The sequence below is a fragment of the Mustela lutreola genome, chromosome 15 (assembly GCF_030435805.1).
Source record: "Mustela lutreola isolate mMusLut2 chromosome 15, mMusLut2.pri, whole genome shotgun sequence".
NCBI classification, from domain to species: Eukaryota; Metazoa; Chordata; class Mammalia; order Carnivora; family Mustelidae; genus Mustela; species Mustela lutreola.
The window spans coordinates 58,057,902-58,076,942 of record NC_081304.1 but is presented as its reverse complement, the minus strand read 5'-3'; the positions used below and the strand labels follow the sequence as shown (position 1 = coordinate 58,076,942).

General features: G+C 48.0%; 1 protein-coding gene and 1 long non-coding RNA gene across 7 annotated transcripts in view; one reads left to right on the top strand and one right to left on the bottom strand.

The window, feature by feature from the left end:
* The window catches only part of MYH10 (myosin heavy chain 10), a 118,396-nt gene that overhangs the window by 81,409 nt on the left and 17,946 nt on the right, over positions 1-19,041 (bottom strand). For all 6 annotated transcript variants that reach the window (XM_059150553.1, XM_059150552.1, XM_059150556.1 and 3 more), the window contains exons 3-4: positions 16,184-16,340; positions 9,588-9,615 (exon numbers count right to left, since the gene is read on the bottom strand). In XM_059150553.1, coding sequence (XP_059006536.1) covers positions 9,588-9,615; positions 16,184-16,340 — 185 coding nt within the window. The remainder of the gene's footprint in view (positions 1-9,587; positions 9,616-16,183; positions 16,341-19,041) is intronic.
* Positions 14,539-16,504, top strand: LOC131817124 (uncharacterized). Its single transcript, XR_009348338.1, has 3 exons — positions 14,539-15,092; positions 15,200-15,276; positions 16,091-16,504. It is a non-coding gene; the product is annotated as an uncharacterized LOC131817124 (long non-coding RNA).

Sequence of the window (19,041 nt, the reverse complement as noted above, 5' to 3'; positions counted from 1 at the left end):
CGTCTCGTGCAGGACATCAGGACACAGAAGGACAGGGGTTTCTGGCCTGGAGGTGTTCTGGTTCTCTAGAGAGGTCTTTGGCCCTCGGTGGCTTTGCAAAGACGTGCACAATCCCAAATACAACGTAAAAAGCTACAGCGCTAAGAAGGGGGGAGGAAGAGCGTTGACAGGTGATTGATTCCAGGATCTTTCCTGGAGTCCCTTCTGGACCCTGGGTACGTTTCCCCAACGAGAAACTCCTCACCCAGATCTGAACAGCTTCTTTTCTTCTTCTGTGGATACATCAACTTCAGTGTAGTTTCAAAAACCCCCTCTGCCCCACGGTCTCGCTTCAGATGACCTCCGTTTGAACACTAGCCACACATGACATTAGCTGATGACTGCCGACAGTTTCAAAACTCTGTTAGAAAGCAGTTTATTCGTGAGAGCCGAGGTTCTGTGGTCAAGACGAGCCTGGTCCTCCATCCCATGAACACGAGGGTCAGCCTTGGCTACCATGGAACAGGACGACCACAAAGATTCACGGAGGGAACTCTTGCAAAGAGCTGAGTCCCTTTCCTGGCACACTTGCCAAGAACATTTTAAACTTCTCTTCACCAGCTGATCTGAATACTACTTTCTCCCCTATAACTCAGCTATCATTCAGATACACCTATCAGAATCCAAAAACTCCCCCAGTTTTAAGACTTGAGCACTTTTAAAGCAAGGATCATCTGAAAAGCAAACGGTGGTCCAGAGAAGCTGACGGTCTGGCCTGGAGTCACGGAGCTAGCTCAGGGTGGACGAGAAACCACCAGACATCTACCTCACCCCATGACGCCTTTTCGCCTACACCACACTATTGCCTTAGATGTGTGTTTTAAGCATTTTTTTTTTGGAAGGCAGTTTTAGAGATGGAGAGGAATGCAGAGGTTTCCCAGCTACTCTCTGTGCTGGCACAGGCACAGTCTCCTCCATTAACAACATCATTAAAATGGGACATTTTTTTACCAGGGACCCTACGTCATGATCGCCCAAAGTTTGATTAGGCTTCACTCCGGGTGTGGTTCGTTCTGTGGGTTTAGACAAATACAAACATGTAACGGCGCACATCTATAACACTATATGGGATAGTTTCAGTGCCCTAAAGTCCTCTGCACTCTGCCGGCTCATCTCCCCTCCCTCCCACACCCCCTGTGCTCCCTGTCTCTATGGCTGGAGCCAGACAGTATGGAACCTTCTCAGATGGGCTCCTTTCACGTGCTCGTGTGCCTTTAGCGATCCTCCAGGTCTTTTCATGACTTGAGAGCTCGACTGTTTTCATGGCCCAGCAAGACTCCATCGTCTGGACGTACCAGTGCTTATCTACGCACCCTGCAGAAGGATATCCTGGTTGCCTCCTGGTTTGGGTAATCGTGTACAAAGCAGGTCTTCATGTAGGCATAAGTTGAACCCCAGTGGGCAAATACTACGGAGTGTGACTGGTGGGTCATGGTAAGAATATGCTTAGTTTTGGGGCGCCTGGGTGGCTCAAGTCATGATCCCGGGGTCCTGGGATCGAGCCCCGCATCCGGCTCCCTGCTCAGCAGGGAGGCCTGCTTCCCCCTCTCCCACTCCCCCTGCCTGTGTTTCTGCTTTCGCTGTGTTTCTGTCAAACAAATAAATAAAATCTTTGAAAAAAAAAGCAAACAGTTCAAAATCCAGATGAGTTCAGTCAGCACTAAAATTAATGGATTTCTATAGGATAAAATTCCCGAAGAAAAAAAAATCTCATCACATCCCGACAGAAGGCTGATGTGAGGCAACCACTGTTTTACAACTGTTACATGATTAAATGCACTTAAAAGGAGAAAGACTTGCATTAACCGGCAGTTAGAAAGTAGTAAATGTAAACAGATTATTCTTTAAAAAGGGAGCTTAGAGAACAGAATCATTTCCTAACCAGGGTGACTGCTCTGTAAATTTCAATACTAATGAGAGGAAATTCAACATAAGGATACATTCTTAATAAGATTTCACTGCCCATGACACAGGATTAAGTGTAGAAAACATGGCTTTCTCGTGGTAAAGGAAACCCTGCAAGTCCTCACCAGAGGCTCTGGCAGCACATGAGTTCAAGGACCCTGCAGGGGGCTGGACCCATAAGTGGGGGCCCACACTGCCAGGCCTGGGTCTGCAGAGGGAAAAGCTGGGTGGGTAGCAGCAGGCAGAGGAGACCAGAGGGGAAATGAAGATGTTCATCCTTTTGGAGGAAAAGTAAAGAGTAAGTGATTAAAATAGAAAGCTTAGAGAGAGGCAATCCAACTACCTAAATATATATATATATTTTAAAAACACTGCTTCCGGGGAGCCTGGGCTGCTTAGTCAGTGGAGTGTCCAATTTTAGTATATGTGCTGCTGAAACAAGAACTTGGTAGAGTGTCTGACTCTTGGTTTCAGCTCAGGTCGTGATCTCAGGGTCGTGAGATCAAGCCCTGAGTCAGGCTCTATACTCATCATGGAGTCTGGTGAGATTCTCTCCTCCTGCGCCCTGCCCCACCCACCACTTGCACTCTCTCTAAAATAAATTAATAAATCTTTAAAAAAAAAATTGTTGCCTCCAACTGTATTTTTCTTTGTGATACTATCACAAAGTATCACAAAGTGTACTAGTATCACAAAGAATACTATTAATAAAAAATAACTACTATGTAAAATTGAGTAAATAGTTAATGTCACACAGGAAACTTAAGCAGCTTGGTTGTGTGTTGGCTAAAGTTGAAGAAATCCCAGTTATAACATTCTTGGACTTCTTTGGTGGCTACTCAAAGACACCACAGAACGGATCCTATTCTCTCAAATCTAAGATACATTGTTTCACATTTTCCTACTTCTCAAGTCACAGTGTAGCGTCTAATAGATATGAACAAGAAAAATGTTATTAAATATCATAACCAGGAGCATCCAAGAATTAAGAAAGAGTGCCGAGGCCAAAAGATCTACTGGGGAACTTTCTCCCAGGGTGACTGTAATGTTCCCCAACGCAACAGAGGTTCCGGTTACACAAACAGCCCTGCAGACGTGTATTTAAGATTTGCGTAGTTCATTATACACAGATTTTAGCTCCAAAGAGAAAGATGTAAATACTGGACTTCAGTTAATGTAATGTACACTGAGGTGCTTAAGGGGAAGGGCACCGAAGTCTGTAATTGAACTTGAAATAAAGTTCAATAAACTTAAACTTGAAATAAATCAAGTGAAGGGATTGACAGCTCATCAAAGCGGTATAAAAATTACTTTAAACTGAAAATATCAATCCGCAGCCACGGAAGGAAACATTACCTAACCTTAAGCACAGCCTCCTGAAAATATAGAGGCCATTCATCCCAGGGAGTGTCCTGACTGGGAAAAGACAGACCCAGGAACTACAAAGTCAGCCGTCTGTCAGCATGGTACAGCCCGACAGAACCCTCCACGCTCTCTCCTTGAAGCCCTCTCTTTCTTTTTGGTCAAGCTTAGCATATAAGCCTTTTATTTCTGGATACTCAGCAAATGCTCCTCACGGAGTACTCCCGTGAGTGTGCAGATAATCGTAGTCGTTTCTCCTATTACTCTAAGGCCAGTTAATTTGCAAAGCCCCGGGTGCAGGACGCAAGGTGGAAAAGGAAAAAAATTCCTCCCAGCACGAACAATAAAATGGATCGACGGATGGACAGAGGAGGAACACGGCAATATATCGTACAGCAAATCGAGTGAAATATTAATGGTAGAATCTAGCTGGAGACATATATGGGTCTTGACTCAAAATTCTTTTCAACTGTTCTTTATGCTTGGAAATATCCACAATCAGATGACCGGACAAGTTAAAGGGAAGGAAAGAGAAGGTACTTGCTGACTGCCACTTTGTGCTCAAGAAGACAGAAGGGGACTCTACGAGACTCACTTCAGAAATCCGACCCTATTAATTAAGGACAAAGGAGCCTAAAATTACCCTAATTACAAATGCCTGCAGAGGTCACTTCTGGTGACAAAAGTAGATTAGCGTTCTCTATCTAACCTTTCATTCTATCAACAGCACTCATTCCTTCCCTGAGTGTTTCCTGCATCCCAACCTTTACCAAAAGTCCTCAACAAAAATAGTCAACCCAGGGCACCTGGGTGGCTCAGCTGGCTGAGTTGATTAAAGCTCAGGTCGAGATCTCGGGGTTATGAGTTCCAGCCCCACACCAGGCTCCATGCTCAGCGCAGAGTCTGCAGGAGATGCTCTCTTTCCCTCTCCATCTGCCCCCTCCTCCCACTCGTGCTCAACACGCACTCTCCTGCGCTCTCTTAAATAAATAAATAGATACATCAATAGATAGTCACCCAAGCTCCAAAACCACCTGCTCAGGAAGGAGAGGTCTGCGGAGGTCCACGTCCTGCCCCTGGCTCCCAGATTACTGGATGTGGGGATGTGGGGTACTGTCACCAGACAGCACAGACTGGCAACCCACACATTCTCTTCTGCCTCACTCATGAGCAGAATGTAGTTCGTTTATCCATTTCATGGAGAGTCCCAATGCCTAGATTTCCGTGTGACGATTAACCGATGGTATACGATGAAGGACGTGGGTGGTCTTTGTCCCTGGTTCCTGGGAGGGAGCCTCTAAGTCCTTGGATAGTCTCTGTCATTTATGGGGGGTCCTGAGAGCTTGTGCCAACGAGGGGACTCACGACAGGCCCCTAGATAGTTCCAGGATGGGCACTGGCCACACTGGAAGACCAGTCCAGAGATCAGAGGTTTGGGCACTGAGTCAAGGAAATCACCCCAATATCCCAGGAGGGGAGAGGGGCTGGAGACAGAATTAAAACCCACGGCCCATGATTCAATCACTCATTCCTGCTTGACAAAACCCCTTAAAGACTCCAGACTCTGAAGCTCGGGGGAGCTTCCTGGCTGGGGATAAACATCCATGTGCTAGGCGGGGAAGTGTCCAGAGGATATGGAAGGTTTACAATGGGGATGCTCCCAGACCTTACCCTTGCTGTCTCTGCTCTGGCTGGATCTGATTCGTCATCCTCGTGAATTATCAAACCCAACAGGGCAGTGACCCCCAAATACGTAGCTGGCTGGTCAGAAGTGCAGGTGGCCCGGGACCCCATAAGCTTAAGGCTGGGGTCCACAGCACGAGCACTGTGTGGGCGAGTAGGCCCTGGGTGGGCCGGGTCAAAACTGCATCACAAGACACTTGCATATCAGGTTCTAAATAACTTAAAAAAAAAAAAAAAAAGATTTTATTTATTTGACAGAAGAAAATAAGCAGAGGGAGAGGGAAAAGGAGAAACAGGCTCCTGGCTGAGCAGGGAGCCTGATGTGGGGCTCAATCCCAGGATCCTGGCATCATGACCTGAGCCGAAGGTAGACGCTTAACGACTGAGCCTCCCAGGTGCCCCAATAACTTTTTTTATTAAAAAAAATAATAATAACTTTTAAAGAACACCAGCCAATGAGATAAACAACAAAAGAAAGCAAAAAGTTAAAGACTACTCTAGAATACAGAATTGAAATGAAGAGACCTAAGGCAAGGATCGTGGATTTTAAAAACGAGAAAAAATACGTTAGAGGGGCACCTGGGTGGCTCGGTGGGTTAAAGCCTCTGCCTTCAGCTCAGGTCATGATCCCAGGTCCTGGGATCGAGCCCCGCATCGGGCTCTCTGCTCAGCAGGGAGCCTGCTTCCTCCTCTCTCTCTGCCTGCCTCTCTGCCTACTTATGATCTCTGTCTGTCAAATAAATGAATAAAATCTTTTTTAAAACTGGAAATCGGATCCTACATCAGATACTATAGAACTGATGTGGACCTTCTCAGCGTGAGGATAGCCCGCAGTTACGTGGAGACACCCTTGTCCTGGGAAGTCACTTGAAGAATCCCAGGGTGTCAGGAAGTCTGCAATCCAGTTGCAAATGGTTAAAAAAAAAAAAAAAAAAAGCTTTTGCACATAGAAAACTGACAAGGTAAAGGGTATGCAGCCATTTAAAGTATCATTCTGTCAACCTAAAGTAGGTTTGAATTTTTTAAAAATAAAAATGTGGGGAAATGCATCAGCAAAAGTTTTTAGAAGGCTAAAAATGAAGAAAAGTAGTAAAAAAAATTTTAAATCACAGAAGCTGGGTGATGGGCATACACAGCCCATGTACCATTCTATTTCTGTGTAGCTTTTAAGTTTCAAACTCAAAATGCCTTTTAAAAATGGTATCAGGAAGGTTTTCCCTTGAAAACATACAGTATCACCAGTAATCCATACTTCAGCCTGTCATCTTGGTTCCTACCTCATTGAGATTCGTGCTTTTGTTTGCCCTTTTATCTGTTTCTGAAATATGTTCCCTGTTCAGAGCAGGGTGCCGGGGTCTCCGAGGTTATTAAGACCAGTCGAGGTAAGTCACAGTCCCCACCCTTCCGCCTAGTTGTAAAGCATGGTCTGGGCGACCCAAACAAGGAACCAAGGGCGGCAATGGATATAAAAGAGGGTTGGGGAGAGAAAAATCAGTGTGCGTTGGAACCTGTCATATAGACGGGATTCAATTTGAGGAGATTTCGGTCCCCAGAGGGAAGATGATGGTAAAGGCACAAAGCCAGCCGGGATCCATAAAGTGGGTCAGACCAGAGCTATGGGACCGGCTAGGACCAGACAGAAATGTCCGACAGCTTGCCAGAAACGGGGCCCTGCAGACAGAGGGGTCAGAGGACACGGTGAGATGCTGGGGCTGGAGCCCTGAAACACAGGAGTGGATGGCAGAAATCAGGAAACTGGGTGATGCGCAGCAATGTAGGTTAATTTTTCCGCATGCTGAGTTCAAGCTAACATGTGTTCCTTACTTCACACCGTATGCTGCGCTTGCACCAAAATCCTTGAAAACTGCCACTCCTCTCCTGATGTCCTCCGTGCCTACAGGCTTCAGGGCACCTCCCTTGTCCACCTAGAACACCGATTCTTCAGGAAGCCATCAGAGAGTGTGAGAAGAATCAGGGTCTAGAAACTCATCCAGCTGCAAGCCTGGCCACCTGAGCTAGCAAGCACTGGGATCTGGAAGTACCAGGCACAGCCACTACCCACAGAGGCCCAAGCCCCCCATCCCACCCTGGGACTCCTAGGAATCCTCCGGGCTCACCACCCTGCCATGCTCAACCCCGCTTGGTGCCCAAGACATCGTCTCCGCGGGTCGCTTGGCATTTTCACAGTCTGCTCCCACGCTGTCCTCTCCCCCGATCCAGAACCACAATCCCGTTTCCTCTGCACACCCCGGACCCCCCTTCCAGAGGGAGCAAAGGCCCCCACACCTGCCACCTCTTCACTGAGCAGTCCACGGACCCCCCTTCCAGGTGAGGACCACCCCCTCTCTCCCCTCCGCGGTGCCCCCAGACCTGAGCCCGGCGTCCTGCTCGCTCTCCCTTACGGTGTCTGCAGACCCTGGCATGGGAAGGAGCCCCCAGCCTGCCCCACCACTCCTCTCCAATGGTTCTGGACTTCTGGATTATTCTCTCCCAGGGAGATCATTAAGAACAAAACCTCTCCTCTTGTTTCCAAAAATTAAGCACATTTTATTCCAAAAGAGTGGAAAGGATATGATCTTGGAAAGAAGGACGCTCCACTAGGTGAAAACCTTTAGCCTTACGAAGGGCTGATGACGCGTGTCTGTGTGTGCATGTGCGCATGCGCGGCTGAGCCCCTCCTCTCCGCAGGTGAGGGACACATCCCAGACCCCGCCCCTCAGCACCCTCAATTCCAGTGAGCTCCCCTCTGCCCACGGCCTCACTGCCTGCTTTTCCTGCTCTGCCTCCAGCATCCCCAGCATCATTGGTTCTACTCCATCGAGACCCCTACACTGTCCTGACCTGTCTACTCCCTCCCAACAGTGTGCTCCCCTCTGCCCGTGCCCCATGGGACAGCTTCTCCACCTCATGTTCTCTGTTCCCTTGCTCTGCTGTGCCCCACTTGCTGCAACGGCTCCACCTTTTGATGGACGGGATCTGGTTCCACTCCGCCGCTCTCCCGTGGAGGATGGACCACAGCGATGGTCCCAACCGTCTCCACTCTCACTCTATCTGCTCCCCCCGCCTTGGCCCTGTGTCTTGCTTGGGGCTAGGAAGACCGCAAAGGTGACAGGAGCAGGAACTTGAACGAGGCTCATGCACTGGGGCTCACTGTCTTGCTGCTTCTGGAACCTTGCCCCCCCCCCCCAAGAGCCAGCAGCTGCACCCCCCCCTCCCCAGAACCCACAGCAGAGACAGGAGCAGCCCCAGTGGTGGAAACACCAGCTGAGACAACCCAGTTGCCGGGAGGAGGATTTTAAGCCATGATGTGCCAGGCTGGTTGGCTGTTCAGGAAAAGCTCACCTGCACAACCCCAGAGGCTGAACAAGGCTAGGAGAAAACGTACGCAACAAGCAGACCCGTGCCTGCTACCTCCACCTCTCCTCCCCTGGCTTATATCAGATACCCGAGCTGCGACATCAGGGAAAAGAGAAGTTAGAGACCAGAAGGTTCCAGCCCCTCATTCAAACTCGTCCACGGTAAACGCTGGACCATGCACAGCAAGATTCGGTCAGTCTCCAACAACTGCCCTTCACTCTCCCCCACAGTTTGAGAGCAGCAGGCCTACACCTGCGGTTTGGGATTTTAACTTTTCCACTCTCCCATCCTTTCTCGAGTGTAATCTGGCCTCTGCCTTCATCTCAGCCCCTGGTGCTGGACGGACACACCCAGGGCCCCGGTCTCTGTGGGGCTCACCCCGTCTCCAGGCTTCTGTGCTGGCCGTAGCCACGGACATACACCCTCCTGCCTCCTCAGCCTCCCTGACCTCTGCCTGACTCTTGCCTTTCCGAGGGGCTCCACACTCAGCCTTCTCCCTCCCATCCTCTGGAGGCAGCCCCTCTCACAGGCCTGCACCTGGGGCAGCCCTCTCCTGAGCTCCACATCCAGGCGGGTAGTGAGAGAGGCAGTGCGCACCGCAGCCAGGTCCTCCCCCACACCCACTGCCTCCACTCAGGGCCTGCACTTCCCCTACAGGCCGCCAAACAGACACTCCAGGCCCTCCAGTGACTCCCCTGCACACTTGGCACAGTCACACCTCCAGCTTTTGCCTGCACCGACTGACAGCCTCCCGATCACTCTTCCGATGCCTTTCCTGCCCACACTAAAGCCAGGCTGGTCTTTCTAGCTAACGATTCTTTTCTAAGCCAATCTAATGGCATCCCGCTGTGGATATGGCTTCATTCACTCCCGGTGCTCGAGCATCCAGCACACGAGGCAGGTGACCATGGGTAATGCGGACACACTGCCGACATGTCCAGGAGCCTACCAGGTGCACGCAGAAACTAGAGATGAAGGTTTCCCAGATAAACACTGCAAAATGTGGGAGACGCCCAGTGTGACCACCAAACAGCGACCCTGGATTTAAGCAACCTATACCATCTCAGTCTTAAAATGGTCACTGTAAGGTTTACATCCAATTCTTAAAAATTACTGCTCTACTCTCCCCCTCCCAGACCAAAAAAATAAAATTAAATTAAAAAAAAGCAAACAACCAAGAAACAATTGCTTTAGTTTCCAACAGAATCACAAACAAGTCAGAATGTTCAATATTTACTTACGTGCAAAGAATTGACTGGTCTTCCCGATCTAGAAAACAAAAAAGAACACAAAAAAACAAAGTGACCATTTGCCTGCTTTTTTTAAAGACCTGATATAACAAAGTTGCAGTCGTGGTCCACATCGCGCTGGGGACTCTGCAGACTCTGCGTCTCTCCCGTAACGCTTCCCCGCCCCTTCCAGAGCCCTGAAGCCAGTCTCTTTGGCGCGTGGTAATGCCAGGTGCTGAGGGGGTAAACAACGGCCCCAGCTTCGGGGGCTACATACCCTCATCAAGCCTGATGCGCAAGCCCAGCTCCGTCACTGGCTTCACCTGAGAAGTCCTGTAAACATGCGACCCCGGTCCCTTCCTCATGGAATCAGTTTCAGGCCAGCAGGGGCTGACCCTCCCTCGCCCTCTATAAAGAGGAACCCCAGGTGATTCTGAAGCAGGGTCAGGTTTGCAAACCGCTGCCTTTCAAAACGGCTTCCAGAACACCCACCACTGGAGAGGAACTGGATTTAACTTGACCTTAAAGGAGGGGAAAAAAAAAAATCATCACACACTAAGTGGAGAAGGTGGAAGGGGGACAAACACTGCTGAGTCTAACGGCCGTCTCCAGTCCAAGCGGCATTTGTCCCCAAAATGACAAAAGAACGTGCCACGGGGGGGATCGAACGTGATTTTAAAGTGAGGCGTGATTTGAGTCTTCAGCTCGGTTTTTCAAAGGAAAGGGTGAAATTCAAACCCACGTCCAGCCCACGGACGAAGCCGCAGTGTGGGACATGGGACCTCCAATCACTTCCGAGCCTGCCTGTGTGCTGAACAGGTGAGAAGTGTTCCTGGAGCCGGTGGGGGAGTCTGCCCACGCCCCGCGCCTGCCAGGGGCGAGCGCTGGGGAAGCTTCCCAGACCTTCTCCCTCTGGGTCCTCAATGCGTCCTTCTTTTAACCCTGTTCTGGAGTTAGACGATACCACCGGCTGCCTGCCCCCTAGAACGAGCTGCCCAAGGTCAGGCTGTCTTCTGTCCTTATTCCCACGGTGACGTTAGCCTTGATTAGGGTGGCTGACTGCAGGGCACTGGACCCCTGGGTGCTGGTCCCCCTCTGTTGCAAACTCACCTTGCATCTCTAAATGTGGCATCGACACCTGCTGGCGCCAGCGCCTTGACCTAAGATACTGGGATTTTATCAGGTCCTTGCTTATTCACTGCGAGCACGAGCCCCAAGCCCCCCAGAACGCAAGCCCCGAGCCCCCTATATTCTCCAGGTCTGCCTGAGCAACTTCCATAGAACTCCATGATGCCATGATTTTTACGGCTTTCCCAAACTGGTTATCATAGTACAAACATCAAAATGCATATAAATTAACCAAAATTCAATTGCCTCCTAATTAGTTCAGATGGCTTTCTTCCTTCCAGCTGGAGACCTGCACAACCACAGCCCACCCTTCAATTCTGCAGCATCCTTCACTCCCCGTGCTTCTCACCCCCCGGCCCAACAAAAACCAGAACAACGCTGCTGGCCCCACATATTGACCCTCTGTGTTTGTCCGTCTGGTCTTGTATGGCTTCGGGCCTCAGTTTCCCTAACCGTGCAATAAGGGTATGGGCTTGATCACCTCCAAGATTCTCTCCAACTGTGATCCCACCATCCCTCTCTTCCGCATCATGAATCCTCATTATTCTTCAAGGGCCAACAAAAGCACTATAATAATGCACAATGACCTTGACCTCTAAAAACCTGTAAATGGAAACAAAGCCTCCCCCTGGTATATATGGGAAACAATTTCACTTTCAAAAATGCAACTAGCCTGCTGAAGATTACAGACTCTTCTCCTAGCTCAGTGCTTTCCCAAGCAACCCCAAGAATCCCACACGTGGATCCTTGATAAACCCACGCCGAGTTAAATCCTATGTCAGCAGCGGAAACAGTTTCAAATCAATGACCTCAGCTCCTACCTTAAAAAACCAGAAAAGAGCAAATGGAATTCAAGTGAAATAGAAGCCAGGAAATGAGAAAGAACAGAAATCAAAGAGGGGCGCCTGGGTGGCTCAGTGGGTGGCTCACCTCTGCCTTCGGCTCAGGTCATGATCCCAGGGTCCTGGGATCAAGCCCCACATCGGGCTCTCTGCTCAGCAGGGAGCCTGCTTTCTCCTCTGCCTGCCTGCCTCTCTGCCTACTTGTGATCTCTGTCAAATAAATAAATAAAATCTTAAAAAAAAAAAAAAAAAAAGAAATCAAAGAAATGGGGAGCAGGAAAAAGAGGAAAAAAGGATCCAAATTCTGGGTCTTAAAGAAAAATCATACAATTGATAAGCCTCTAGGTAAACTGATCAGGAAAAAGACACAAAACACCAATATCTGAGGGCGCCTGGGTGGCTCAGTGGGTTAAGCCGCTGCCTTCGGCTCAGGTCATGATCTCAGGATCCTGGGATCGAGTCCCGCATCCGGCTCTCTGCTCAGCAGGGAGCCTGCTTCCTCCTCTCTCTCTGCCTGCCTCTCTGCCTACTTGTGTTCTCTCTCTGTCAAATAAATAAATAAAATCTTTAAAAAAAAAAAAAAAAACAATATCTGAGCATAACTACTCCAAATCCCAGCCTGACAACCAGGATGAAAGGGACAACTTTTTTTAAAGATGAAATCTGCTAAGGCTCATTCCAGAAGAAGTAACTTGATTGGCCCTGAATCTATTAAAGAAATTTAATCTGTGGAACTCATAAAATGTCCACAATACCTCAGTTAAAAAAACAACAGGATGTGTAATTAAAAACCTTACCACAAAGAAAACATACTTCACCGGTGAATTCAACACAACATTTAAGGAAAAAAATCTTATCAAACTTTTCAGAAAACTGAAGAGGAAGGAGGAGCTCCCAACCCATTCTCAGAGATAAGCCTCACCCTGACACTGTGACTACAGAAACATGATAATACAAAAAAATGGTAAATATCTGTCATCGGCAAGGACACAAGAATTCTTAACATGCTAGCAGATCCATTCCAGCAATATACAGAGGGGAGCACAGGACTAACAGGTGACATTTGTCCCGCAAGGCAACATTAGTTGTGTCCAAAGGCACTTTACTCACTGTAACCACAGGCTAAAGAACGTCACCTAGTCATCCAAATAGACGGAGAAAAACATTGGACAAAACTCAACAACCATTCAAGATTTAAAATGCCTGAGCAAACCAGGAATACAGGAGACTTTCACGAATTTGGTTAATGAGCAGCCTTAAAGGCAGAAAACGGAATGCCGTCCCCGAGACCAGGAACGAGCCCAGGATGTCTGCTGTCCCGTCTATTCAACAGCACAAGGCCAGAAAAAAATCCAAAGTGTAAGATGGGAAGGACATGGTGAATGTCTCTGTTGGCAAAGGACACAATGGTCTCCACGGGAAATCCCAAACACTCGACCCAAAAAACCTTCCAGAATAAGTGAGTTTTGCCAGGTTGTAAGATACAAAGCCAATACATGTACTTAGAAATATTTCTATGTATCGACACTACGCAACTGGAAATTTTTAAGTTTAAAGTTCCACTTAGTCCTAAAACACATGTAACGCCTACTTACATTAAGGTATTATTTTACGCAGGTATAAATCTAATGAGAAAGGAGTTTGTGATTTCTGCCATCAACTTTGTGCCCGAGAACTCTACTTTCATTCATTCATTCAATGACTTTCTTGAGCACCTACTATGTGCCAGACACACTGCATTTTATTAATACAGAATCCCCGAGAATCCAAACTTAGGGAAAAAGGTAAGCTCTCTTCTGTTTTTGTGCGTTAAAGCAGCAACTGATTGGTGGGACCCTATGCTCTGAATCCTCCCCTGGTTAGCGGCTTTGCTCACATTGGTAACTGGAAACCTACGTGAGCAGCTTTGGTAACTACCGTGAGCCATACTTTGATGAACGTAGTATGTGTCCCAACCCAATGTGTTATGTAGGACATCGGCCCGTAGGCCCGTAGCCCTGACCTACAGAGTGGAACGTGATGGAATTGTTTAGAAGGGGGTTTTTGGTTAGTATTTTGTGTCACACTTTTCGATTATTATGTAATCAAAGCTATCAACTAATTTTTTTTTAAGATTTTGTTTATTTATCTGAGAGAGAGACAGTGCACATGCAAAAGCAGAAGGAGGGACATAGGGAGAGGGAGAAGGAGACTCCCCGCTGAGCAGAGGGCCTGATTCAGGACTCGATCCCAGGACCCTGAGATCATGACCTGAGCCAAAGGCAGACACTTAACCCTGAGCCACCCAGGTGTCTCTTTTTAATTTTCATATCGAATTTTATTATGGTGGAAAAGAAGATGTCCCACTGCCTTGGTTTTGAACCCTAGTTCATTACCTCTTACTATCTACATTTTCTTGGGTCAAGTTTTTAACTTCTTTGTGCCTCCGTAAAGTAGGGACAGCCAATTCTTTTGACTTCAGACGATGGCTGTTGTAGATTACATCATACACATAAAACGTTTAGCCCAGGGCCCGGCACACAGTAATATTCAGTAAATGCTCATTCTGGCATTGATAATGGTATCAGTGATAATGTGATATGCTGGTAAGCTACACTCTCCTTGCTCCGTAGGCATGTGGCTGGTCGGGCAACCCAGTAGTGGGACGTTAACATTTAATCACTCTTAACTATTTGGTCAGATTCAATTTTCCCATTCAACCTGTCAAGATCACTTGAAGAATTCTCTTTCTTTTCATCAACTGTATTTACTACACTGAAGTTATCTATACATTTTACAGCAGGCATCCTGCATCAAGTATACGGATAAAAATGTCCCAACGGGATCCCGCCGGGGGACACCCCGACAAACTAGACAGCTTCCGTCCGCAACTGGCACCTCCGGGCACCCTTTCCAAAACAGCCACGAGGATGTCACAAAAGACCATGAAATGGCATGGGGATGTCCTGATTCTCTCTTAACACTGTCTCCTGTACTTTCCCTTCCCACTGAGCTAAAGGAATGTGGAGCATATTTCTGTATTGTTCTTAGGCTGTTTGCAACAGATTCTAGAACCTTCCCTGGCAAGTATGTGAAGCTCAACAGCCTGAAACTTCCTGGCCTTTTGAGAAGTTAGAATGGTCACGTGACCATCACCTCCCCCGCCCCCCCACCGCCTTCTGGAAACTCCCCTTCCTGATAAACACTTCAGGGACCAGAGAGGGTCAACCATCCCCACTGGGAGAATGGACTCATTTCAATGGGAAATACGGACTCAATGAGAGAAGGAATATACTTTGTCCAGTTTCTTCTCCTCTGTAAGGCCAAGGCTGCTCATTCCTACAAATGCTTTTCTGCGTATATAAGGCTTCTTCTTCACGCAGACACAGAATGGAGAGCAAAGCAGCTGACCATCCTCTCTCCACGATCAGCAATTCCCCACGGCTGTGGGTCTTTCTCAGGACTCTCTGGCCCTGAAGCTAAGAAAGGGCATTAAACGTCATCTTTTTTCAGCCTGAGCGGATTCTGGATATTCCCCTGTCCTCACCCATCGATGACGCTCTCCTAGGTTTGAAGTACTTCCTGTTGGCCAGGGGTCTGGTCTCATGCACAAACAAGCAGTGGGAGATGGGCAGTGCACTTGGTGAATGCCCTCACACTGCCCTTCAATTTCAGATCCAGCCTTTGCGACCCGCAAGAAGGTGACATGCGGAAGCAACATATCCCGTTCCCGAAGATGACCAAACTATTTTGTAAGAACTGATAGATCTGGGACACCTGGGTGGGTCAGTCGGTGAAGCGTCTGCCTTCGGCTCAGGTCACAATCCCCGGGTCCTGGGATCAAGCCCCACGTCGGGCTCCCCGCTCAGTGGGGAGCCTGCTTCTCCCAGTGCCCCTCACCCCATTCTCTCAATCTCTCTCAAAAGCATAAATAAAAAAATCTTAAAAAAAAAAAAAAAGAACCAATAGGTCTTATCACACTTTATGAAGTTTCTTTCTGAAACGATGAAAGGAGAGGGAGCGTTACTACAGGAGACCTCACACGACACCAGGAAGGCCCACGTTTAATGCTGTCTTTTCAAGTGATAACATGAAATGTGTTTGAAACTGCTACGTTCTGGCTTCCAGGAAAATGTCCCCGCCGTAAACATGGTGTCTAAAGGCATGATGCAAATGAATGACTCTTCCCATGTACATTTTATCCTAAATCCAAAGGGGAACAGTCGAGAACAACCGACTTACCCTGTGCTTTCGAACGTTCCCTGTTTTAAGACAGAAATACTTTATGACCTTCCTTCCCCCAAGGCGGCCTCTACCTTTTCTGTTATTCCTCCTGTGGCTCTTCCTGTGGGTTCTAATTCCTAGTGCAAGACAGCTCTAATCACACTGGCTTGCGCTGGTTGGAGAGCAAATATACACAAAAACTAGATGCTTTTTTGTGAAAAGACAAACATGGCGTAGTTATGATGGCAATCCTAACTTCCTCCAGAAAATGACCACGCTGCCCGTTCCAATCTTAAGAATTCAAAATTCTTCTACAATAAACATCTGTTACACTTTTTTAAGCTGAAAGCCCTTTGGAGAACAGATAGACACACACACACGGAAAACCGACCTGTCCTTCGAAACCGTATCTGGACCGCAGACGCTCCCACTTACCCTGCAGCATGCACCTGTAAGCAGACTCCGAGATCGCATAGATGTGCGGTGGCATCTCGTGGCGTTTCTTCCCTCGGTACATCTCAATAATGTTCTCAGAGTAGATTGGAAGATTCTTGTAAGGATTTATGACTACACAGAAGAGTCCAGAGTACGTCTGGAAGAAAAACAAAATCGTGTTAAAAAATGAAAACCCAAAGCCCCTGAACACATCAGACGGCCAGAAACCACACAGCGCCTGGAGCAGGGGCCTTTGATGATCTGAAAAGGTGGTTAGTAGAGAGATTTGCAAAAATGTTAAAACTTCTCTAAATTTTTTGCTTCGGAAAATAGGTTTTTTTTTCATGAAAGATAAATTACTTATGTTATCTTTGTCATACGTTTGTTTGAAATGCATTTATTTAAAGAAAACAATGGTTTACCATTTTTAAGGGAATTTGTAAATACGTTTTAACTTGGCTATCATTTCGAATACAGTGAGTACCGATGAACATAACCCACACGGATGCTCTTTGGGGAGAGCCTCAATTGTTATTTTTTTTTAAGATTTTGCTTTTAAATCCTCCCCACAGCCAGCGTGGGGCTTGAACTCACAACCATGCGATCAAGAGTCATGTGCTCCACCCACTGAGTCAGCTGGGAACTCATGGGTCCCCAGTTTTTCCGAGCCGCTAGTCCAGAGCACACAAACCTTTCCTGATCAGCACGATAACCACTTTTCAGGATGGACACTGAGTGCACTTTTGATTTGGGGGTTTAAATTCCTTAAGAATGACTTCTGAGAAGAGTGCACAAAACTGTCCGCCTCACACTGGGGTGGTGGCAGGAGGGCCCGAGGCATCTGGGAAAGGGCAGCCCATGGCCCCGTGATGAAGGCCTTCTATTCAAGGGGAGCTGGGGGACCACATCTCCAGAAACTGGGGACTGATGGTGTCCAGCGCGAGGGCCCGCTTCTGCAAGGACAATAGCTGCGTTCACACAGGTGGGAACCCTGGGCAGCTGCCACCAGAAGGCTCTCGAGAGACCACCGGACTCTGAACACTCGAACAGGGGAATGCAGGCCGGCCCGAAGAAGGTAAGTGGTCAGAACCACGTCCGAGCTGCTCCCCCGCAGACTCCCTAGAGTCACGGTCATGGATCACGCCTCCCACTGGGGGGAGGGGCAGAGAGAGGACAAAAGGCGAAAGGCTCTGGCCCCCATTCACCGGAAGCGGGGCACCTGTCTTACTTCTGAGCTGACACTGAGCCTGAGACCTCAGCCCTCGCTGACCACCGGGGCTTCAGACCCCGGCTCTGTCTCGTTCAGGCAGCTCAGGTCCCCTGAGAACCCTGGCCAGCTCCGGGCCTCCCCACCATGGCACATGCCCCCGGCCAGCCTCCCTGTGCTGCTACAGAAAGGCAATGGGGAGGCAAGAAACACAGGGGTCTCCGTAAGGGTGAGGAAACTAAGGCTAGGCAATCTTGATTTCATATTTTGTCGAGTTTAACTTGTATGCAGACAAGTAGACAAGCCACAACGATCTACCTCAAAGAATTTTTCTATGTACCTCACCGCTGTTCCATTCAGAAATGAGATCACAGGCTGTCACAAAGCTACACAGTCTGCACTTCACTTTTTTAAGATTTTATTTATTTATTTACTTGACACAGAGAGAGAGAGAGATCACAAGTACAACGGGGAGAGGCAGGCAGAGAAGGAGGCGGGGAAGCAGGCTCCCCGCTGAGCAGAGAGCCCGATGTGGGGCTTGATTCCGGGACCCTGAGATCATGACCTGAGCCAAAGGCAGAGGCTTAACCACTGAGCCACCCAGGTGCCCTACATTTCTCTTTTATAAGAGGTAAATTACAGGGACGCCTGGGTGGCTTGATCAGTTAAGCGTCTGCTTTTGGCTCAGGTCAGGATCCCAGGGCCCCAGGACTGAGTCCCACATCGGGCTCCCTGCTTCTCCTTCTCCCTGTGCCTCTCCCCCTGCTTGTGCGTGCGTGCTCTCTCTCTCTCTCTCTCTCTGTCAAATAAATAAATCAATCTTAAGGAAAAAAAAAAAGAGGTAAATTACAGACTGGCCAAAAAGAAAAAACCACAAACCAAACAAACAAACAGTAAACCCCCAAGAAAGTAAAAATGTGGAAGTTCGGTCTAACATCTCACAGCATGGGTGACGTGGTAGCAGGTCTTAATGACACTTAAATCAGAAATCATTCCAACATATGTGTCTCCCACCTTGGGGGCGCTCTTCTGAGGTCTAGGATTACAAAGATGACTCAGTCTCACAAATATGAGTCCGTCATCTAAAAACAAGGTTAAATCACCATCGGTATCCTGTGCCTGCCAAGCAGGGGGAGTAAAAAATGTTCTCAGACAATACAATATTCAACCTTACGGCTTCAAGAGCTGCCTTTGAACTATCTGGAAGTTGGCTCCAGTACCGGGTTCCTGTAGAACTGATAGATAATGGGATCGATACTGTGTCCCCCTATCTTCCCCAAGGCATATGGCAGGAGGGCGATATGTTGTTAAAATATGTTTCTGAGACCCTGACGTTCCAATCAGACCTCATTCAGTGCCTGAACACACACATGAGACATTATGTACCTTCAAGAAATACACACTCTAGGTACAAAGACAGTAAATGTGCACTCAACAAACACAGAAAATAAGGCACAAAAAAGAAAGTGGTACAAAAAGAAAAGGAGAAAGGTGAACAGGATTATAAATAGGACAGAAACTCTGGAACAGAATACACAACCAACCCCAGATCCTGAAAGTCAGGGCCATCTCATCAGAAACTGTAAAACAAGGTATGAAATTCAGGCATCGATGGTCTCCGAGGTTCTTTCAAAGGCTATTTAAAAGTTAA